Genomic DNA, 8800 nt, shown 5'->3' on the forward strand with positions numbered 1-8800 from the left:
CATCGTGATGTAATTAGTGCATCAGAAAACAGAACTATAAACATTAACAGACAGTGATTGGGTGATAAATATTCTGTTCTGCACAAGAACTGACAGCTCATTGTTTGTCAGAAACCATCCACATCAACTTGTAGGGGGTTCCCACATGTTCCCCTTGAAACACAAACATGAATCACCGTATCAACAGTCAGTTCTGATGTTGCTGAGACAATAGAAGAGCATATTAAAAAAAAAAAAAAAAAAAAAACTAAATCCTCCCCCTTTTTCAGTGTCATGTCCCCCTCATGGAGTTAGCTTACAAAGAGGCCTAGCACAGGAGCTGCTAACTGTTAACCTATAACAATGGTCCTGTTGATCTGATTAAGGGAGGATAAGCTTGCAGTGGGGCAGAGGTCTCAGCATCGCAGCGATTAGGATGACAGACACATGGGCAGTGGTGAGGTCTAGCTGGACACCCACCCAGCAGGAGGGCGTCTGATGCGCAGGAGAAGAAGGAGCCAAACAGAGCCGGCCTGCACCGGACAGGCTGTTGGGTAAAAAGAGCTACAATAGAGTCAAAATAAAGAATGGTGCACAGAAAAAGATACTCTCGTCGCACGGTGCCAAAAATGTGTCTTCAGCTCAGCCACGGTAACCTTGCGCTCTTTAGAAACAGCCCCCCCCCCTCCCAAATACAGTTTTTCCACATGTTTAGAAAATGTGGCGAGTGAAGCTGGTGGATGATTTCCAACGTTCTGCGAAAGCGCATAGTTGGTTTTGTTTTGCAATGTATATGGGATTTTCAATTTCATGCTAATTTATAAACTTCTAACAGAGAGCTATGAAAGCTGTGAACCGTCCAGGCGGCTGAGAAGAAGAGGCCTTTTAGGCAAATCGAGATGGGGCTAGAAAAAAAAACAACAACAACAAAGAACCGTTATGTTGTAGATGGTAAGAAGACAGAATAAAAGTTTGCAGGAAAGCAGAGACAGTGAGACACTGAAGGAGCGCTACACTCTGGAGGGCCTGTCTTGATTTCAGCACTCCTGAAAACACTTTGTCCGATTCAGGGCCGGTAGCGCTCACACCAATATCAGCTTACACATTCACAGTGCCCTGTGCCACGGTCATGAGGGAGCAAACAATGTGTCTGCGAGAGCGAACGACAGACTCAGGGAGAAAGTATGCGATTGTGAGAAAGTGTAATCCACTTACAGTGTCCGAGTATACACTAGAAAAACAGCCAGCAGCTCTGCTGGAGAGGCATTTCAGACATTCTGCGTTGCCGCGATGCCCCCTCTTCGCTGCCAATGACTTCATGGTAAACAAATCTGCTCCAAAGGAAAACCCCTGTTCACTTTCAGCAGAAAGAATGAGGAGGGTATGACTCACTCCTCAAGCTTCTTTTTTTTCATGGCTTTACCTTGTTTTGTCAGCCATTCAACTTTCCATCTCTCCAGGAGCTATTTGTCTCATCCTGTGCCAGTATTTCACTGCAATCAGGGGCAGCTATTATTTCAGATGCAGCCCTCATCAGCAGCACGGGCAGGACAATACATTCTGACTTACAAATGGCTGCAATCAGTTCACACAGAACCCCAGTAAGCGAGTCAGTGGTAATGTGATACCTGATCATCTATTACTACGACCCAACCCACCGCTACTTACATTAACACTATTAACACAGCAGTATTTGGGCCACCCAAAACAAACTCCCACATACAGGATACGTCACCGAACATGAGCCGATCCTTAAAACAGGAACTCGAACGCAACATCACTGAGCTCACATGATCCCAGTGGATTATCTGTCTCTTTCTGAAATTAGTCATCAACACAACATTAACTAGATGTGGTTGTGACTAACACGAGAAGCCATAAATACCCCCCCCCCCCCCCCCCCCAGAAAAAAGTGTTACAATGTATTCTCTACTCAACTTAAATCATGCTTCAATGACCTCTGGAACAATCTGAACATTTCTGAATAGGATATTATCAGGTGACAGGTGGTTTCAATGAGTGAAACAACAACAACTCCTCTGGTCCACCTGTTACATGGAAAGACTTCACACTGTGTCCAGAACCGATGGGAAAAAAACACCAATAAATCAGCTGATGGTGGATTGTTGTCAGGAAAAATAAACTTTAACGACTTATTGGCCGATTAATACTTCAGCCCACAAAAACACAACAACACACCCATATCTTGCATGATTTGGACTTGCCTCAACATGGAAGCTATTGCAGCAAAGTGATCATCATCGCCACTGACTAATGATGCATTTGTCCTACATTCTCATGATTAAGTAGGACCACACCAAAGGACATGTGGGGAAAAAAAAAGAGACTTGGTATTTTGGCACTCTCATAATGTTCCTGTATTATAGCACATTATGACTAAAATGTCATAATGGCTTGATCTAACAAGTAGCCACGCCATTATTGGGATGTTTAGTTCCAGACCAAATAACTGCTCCCAGAGAGTGAGATACTGCCTGACTCCTCATTCACTAACACTCCATAACTCCTCTGCAGTTATCAACTTGGAACCGTCTGCCACTGCCAGGTTCACTTTTCCCAGGCTCCCAGCTGACTCACAACTTCTCTTTGAACTACAGAGCACATTCTCTCTCTCTCTCGCTCTCTTTCTCCCTCTCTCTCTCTCTCCGTCTCACACACACACACACACGCACGCACACAAACACACACACGTCCAAGTGCAATAAGTGTGGCCATATGTCTTCTTATCTTTCTTGGCCAAGTAGACACTGTCCAACAGACAAGCAACATAAGCGATAAAGATCATTCCAGTTCGAATCACAATGACTTGCCAAAGAACACTACTGAATCTTCTCAGTAGGGGAATTTTCCCCAATACACACACACACACAGCCCTCACTCAGCTTGCCCTCGGCTGAAAACGGAGCCATCTGATGTATCATTACAAGAAAATCTAACAAAATAAAAAGGAGCTATGTCCCGCAGAATAACAGGCAAAAGCCAAAAGGTCTAAATAAAGGCACAACAGAACAGATTCGACTGGTCTCGGCCTCCACTCAGCACAGAGGAAATGTAAACAGTCTGGTCAAAGGGATGTTGACCTTCTGTATCAGTTTTCCTGAGTCAATCACTTCAATGGTATCAAGCTCACATCTATCCAATGATTGGGACAGCTAAGCAACACACCCTGTTTGCCATAAAACCAAAGGCTCGGTCATGAAAAGACGACTCGCACAATCACCTTGAAAACCACTTAATGCGCCGACCGACTGGAAGGAAGCAATGCAGTGTTTGCCAAGAGATTTTCATCACAACAAAGTGTTGGGAGGAAGACTGTTGTACAATCAACGGCTTATTAAATATCCTGTAAGAGGCACATCGGCCTGCTATATAACAGAACCTCAGCCCCAAGAAAGAATCTCACCTTTTGCCAACTAAAACAAAAGACAAAGCAAACAGATTTTGGATCTCTCACAAGGCAAACAAGATCAAAACATGAACCCGGGACCAGGAATGAAAGCCATATCAAGCATTTAACTAAACAAGCAGTCCCCCTCATCTGCGCTTTGCAAGGGTCACTGGCCATTAAGGGAAACAAAAACAAGACACAGGTGATCCCAATTAAATGTATTTTCGATGCATGTCACGACTCCATGCAGCATGAAACGACTCCGATAAGCTGCAAAGCCTGGGAACATTATGTAACGTCACACTGACACTACGAGTACAACGAGAAAGTCCTCGTTAAACAGAGCGCATTTCTTTTCCTCCTCTTTCACTGGAGTGATTTGCACTTAACGGCCACATCAGAGCAGACTATATAAAACAAACATGTCATTACTCCCGCAGCTGCCGGCATTGCTTAGCGCCAAGGCTGAGCTGAGCTATTGTTCTGCGACTCACCTGATCCCAGTTCTCAGACGGCGACGACTTGTCAACAAATCAATTATGCCAACAGATCCGAGGTCAGGGAGGACGTGCCAATGCCAGCATTGTGTAAAGGGAAATTATGCTATAAAATATTAGACATAGTGAAATCAAACTTGGGAGTAAGGCCAATGGAGTTAAGGGTTGAGATGAAAAGAGAGGAAGTTGAAGCAAGCAGAGCATTGAGCAGATAAGTGCCAAGATAAATTGACCCAATCCAATTAAAAAAAAAAGGTATTTTCTTGTTCTTGGTGTAACATGGGCAAATGTGCTGAGGTGGCCACAGAGGCTAGGTCACAGCTTGCCTGGGAGCCAACTTCATCACTGCTGAGTCTACTACAACTGCTTCCTGTTGCTTGCCCTGCACTGGCATTACAGCTGCACTGCCTCCATTATGTTCTGTAATCCTCACTGTAGTCACTGAGGGCACACCATTGTCCCAGCTTGATACACTGCGAGGGCCTGGGTAGCCGGGAACCTCACTTCTCTGTGGAATATAAAAAGCCACCACCAGCAGACATGGGCTGAATCCACACAGGCAGCGCTCTAAAACACAGATGTGCTCGTGTAAAAGATGCCCAGCCGACGGCATTCAGCTGGACGCCTGGCTCTCTCGCCCTACCTGATCTAAGCACATGTGTGTAGCCTCATTAAGTGCAGCAGTTACTGTGGGTGGCAAGGTTAAAGCGATGAAATGCCTGGGGTCCAACCGAGCGTGACTTAAACAAAGCCCTTGGCCTGGACAAGAGGCCAACTTCATGCAGCTCACAAGAGAGGATGGTGGGGAGGGAGGGGAGAGGGGTGTGGGGGGTGGGGGGGGGGCTCCATGAACTCGGAGTACCCAACAACCCAGTTGCACCACACTGCCATCTGTCCACAACAGCCAATCAACTTATGAAAAGGACAAAGAGTGATATCATACCTAACCTGACGATTGTTAATGTGCACTGAAGTAAAGCACTTAGAGTGAAGGATGAGAGAATTTAACGAGCCGCTCTGTCCTTCATCAGATCTCAGCCTGGGTCCTACACTTGGATTACAATGAGTTAGTCTCTAAACCCAAGATATTTTAGCTGAGCCACTATACAGTCAACAAATATTATCATTTAACGCTTTTATTTAATTAACTCCATGTTTTTCTAGCTAATCCTGATCTTTCAATGCCTCTGCTGAGGACAATAACATTGTTTAAAAGGTCATTTTTGGAAAGAAGTTCCCAAATTATCAGCATGTCAAAAAAAAAGAAATTTGAGTTCAGTTAGAGACCTCAAACTTGAAATGGCACCAGTTTTCATTTCAATGTCAACAAGTGCTGTTTTCATGCAGGAATGATTTTCAACCGTGTAAGATTAAACTAATCTGCTTGCGAGTGTCCATGCCAACTTAGTGTTGCCATAGTGTGAACATAAACAGAAACCTTTGTCTTTTAAAAAGGTGTGAGGCGCCAGTGTCTAAGTGCAGAGTAAATAAAAAATACAGACCATATCAAATTGCATGCTACCCTGCTGAGAACATTGTTTTACTGGCTATCAGATCATAGGGAAACCACACATCCAAACGATCTGCTCTGCCCCACAGGTAACACACACACACAAATGTACAACGTGAGAGGAAACCAACTATGATCTTCCAGTTCTTTCACTTATTCTGGCTGTTTGATGCCACCACTGCAGTAAAAAAACTTCCATCAAGATTGAGGTAAAAATAGCCTTGATGTAATTGGACACACACATACCAGTGGACTGTGCCTTTCACCCATCAGGCACAGTGGAGGAGTTTGCGGGCCAAGCTGTGGGGCCAGTCAGTCTGTGCACAGTCCTACTTTTTTCACTCCATCGAAATGTGCTCCAGCATGACAAATCATATCTCTTGCCGAGCTACAACACTCCCACAGGCCTGTCGGCCCAATTTATTTACTCTATGAAGAAGAGCTGACACTTGAGGAAACCAGAAAGTGGGCTTTCACTTTGGACTTACTGTCCTGTGCAACATGAGCAGCTGCCAGGGAGGCAGAGGAGGAGAAATCAGTGAGAACATGACCCGTCCAACTTTTTATCTGTCGAATCGTGCCAGGCAAGAGGGAAAATATTTATGGAGGAACATTTCGAGAAAGCTTTGTGTGAAGCAGTATCCAACAGAGTCACACAGAACTGGAGTTTTTCAAGGGGAACAAACTAAACTGCATGTTGTTCTTGAAATATTTAATTCTATTGACACTGATGAGTTTCTGGTGGTTTAAATTAACTGCAACTCCTAATTTATTCACTTTTTTTAAGTTCCCTTTGCCTCATTATACAAGCCTGCTTCTGAAAATAGAGGTTTTATGATGGCCAAACATGCAGGCAGTGTAGTCTCAGCACATTATTTAGACAGAACAGACAGCTCTGGGTCTGATGGAGAAAAATACCTGCAGCTGCTTAATTGGCGCAGATAATAAGGAGACCAGGGGGTCTTTCCTCAAAAGGATAATTCACAGAGAGCTAACAACCAAAAGAGAAACTCATTCTTTCTTTGTTGTGCTTTCTATCCGCGTTTTGGGGGGCGAGAGTGACTGACGGACAGTAATTGCACAGAATTGCCCTGCAAACACACATTTTCTCTCTTTTTTTCCCATTTGGAGGAGAAGAACAGATTTTTCTTTTTTTTCTTTTTTTTGTGTTAACTCTCCAACTCACCGGCCAGGCAAAACTGAAGGGCAAAACTATCCTGGATTTGTCATTCCTGTCAGAGGTCTTGAAAGAAAAGGTATTCCCTCCGAGGACAGACGTAGATCCCATACCGAAGCTGCAGGGCCCTGCAGCAGAAACCCTCGACTGGTATTCCTTCAGGCAAACTTTAAAAAACGTATCGCACTCGTCCCGTGTGCATTTTCTATCCGCCGTGTTCCGCGTGCCGTCACAACACACGCCGTTCAGCAACTCTCCGTTCACATTGTGCATCGATAAGATTTGCAGCTCGAATTGTCCAGATCCCTCTGACACCTGTTGGAGACACGACAGTGAATGCAAAGAACAACTTCAAAAACACTTTATGTAGAGAAACAGTTGAACACTACGGCCTGTGATATCTGCACTTGCAGCAGGCTGACCGTGAACACAACTTTTTTGCATGAGGACATGTAATGTTAGCATAGCCGTGCGCGTATACGACGCGGGACACATGTAATCAGAGTATCAGAGTACATCCACATTCCCCCCACAGTCCTCCTTCCTCCTCCTCCGGGACAGTCCACGTACCTTGGCGAGAAAGCAGAGTAAAAAGGCAGCGACGACTGAGCCCCGTCTCCACACCATGCCTCCGGACTGCTGTTGCCACTCGTTTGTACTAGTCGTCTGGCCGACACACGGCACCAGAGCTCTCCTCTGGTTTAAACATGCACGAGTGGGGAACAACACTGGGATCAGCGGAGCACAGGTTCCCGATTCATAGGAGACCGCTTCTTTCTCGTTATGTCCCGTCTACTCTTCTTCCTTATCCGACAGTTTCCAACTTGTTGCTGGAGAAAAGTTTACACAGTAGCCATGCGGCAGCGGAGCCCACTGCTAACTGACTGACTTGACTGACTGACTGACTGTTGGTCCGAGCAGGAGCTGGCTACACAAGTTCAACAGAGAGAGGGGAGTGTCTGCGGAGCCATGTGCCTCCATATTCATGAGCAGGGCGCAGAGAGCCCGCCCCCCTCGCACAATATGAGGATAATCATCATAGTCTCAAGATTGCTCCTAAAGACTCTTTGGCACTCATGTGTTGGAAAATAACAGTGGAAATAAACTATGGCCTGCAGTCATATTGATAATCATAAGTCATCACAACCACAAACCCAAACATAAATGAATTATATTTTAGGACAAGCATCAATTTATACCTCTCCCCTCCTTTAAGAGATCCCATCTTCCTGCATCCTGCATTAGTTGCATACTATACTGACCACAATTTATACTATTATTTTACCTCATAAAGATTTATGGCGGCTTAAAAGGTTGATAGACCAAGTGTAACGGGGTTTATTCTCCTCTACATTTGTGCCATTGGGTAACACACTAAATCATCTAGATTAGAAAATGAGCTAGCATCAAGGCCAGTAGCAGAGCCAAGGGCATTTTGTTATATGCATGGTATGTTAGATATCTTTCTTCATGTAGTGCGGGCCTTGGAGAAAGAGCATTACATTCCAGAGTCAGGAATATTCAATATATCTACACATATTCTGCATATTTTCAAATTTAAAAAAAACTTTTACTATTTTATTTTCTTTTGATTTATTTCAATATTTGAAGCCTGACCTCACTCTAAATGTGAAAGCAGACAACATGATGGTGATGGGAGTGCACACAACAGTGCCCCAGAGTGGCACTGTTGTGTGCAGCTTTTATGCCTGATGCTTGAGGAATGTCACACATTTTAAATGACTTGCAATCTACTGCTGCTTCCAGCAATCAACCTCTGGTTTACGGTTAAACATAATGCACAGGCAGGATGGACACTGGTGTGAGTGAAACAATCACAGACCAGATTATTTTATTGATGCAGCCACAGAAATACATTGACAGACTGCTGAAAGATATTATTTCCCCCAGTATTCTTATGGTGTCAAAGGGCAATTGCAACCAGGTGTATCTCTGCAAGAAGGTAACCTGTGAAGTGGACCAGTAACTGCACACACACACACATCCATAGGAGAGGATGAGAAACCCCCCCTCCCCCCACTCAGCCCTTGTGGTTAGTGATTTGTGTGGACCAATTACACAGGTCATTCAATGGGTCACAATCAAGGAAGCACAGTTGGGAACTGCGGCACTGTAAAAAAGAGGAGTGTATCAATCAGTAACTATCGAATGTTTCACCATCACACTTTATAGCTGTTTATGAGAGTGTCAGTGTCACATGTCCCACT

At 44.6% G+C, this 8800-nt stretch overlaps 1 protein-coding gene across 1 annotated transcript in view; it reads right to left on the reverse strand.

The window, feature by feature from the left end:
* Nucleotides 1-7465, reverse strand: part of LOC310998403 (protein jagged-1b-like) — a 28271-nt gene extending 20806 nt beyond the window's left edge. The window contains exons 1-2 of the mRNA XM_083988436.1: nt 7143-7465; nt 6582-6887 (exon numbers count right to left, since the gene is read on the reverse strand). Coding sequence (XP_083844562.1) covers nt 6582-6887; nt 7143-7199 — 363 coding nt within the window. The 5' untranslated portion in view covers nt 7200-7465. The remainder of the gene's footprint in view (nt 1-6581; nt 6888-7142) is intronic.
* Between the last annotated feature and the right edge of the window lie 1335 nt (nt 7466-8800).

This window comes from Trachurus trachurus, assembly GCF_905171665.1.
Source record: "Trachurus trachurus genome assembly, chromosome: 15".
In the NCBI taxonomy this organism is placed as follows: domain Eukaryota; kingdom Metazoa; phylum Chordata; class Actinopteri; order Carangiformes; family Carangidae; genus Trachurus; species Trachurus trachurus.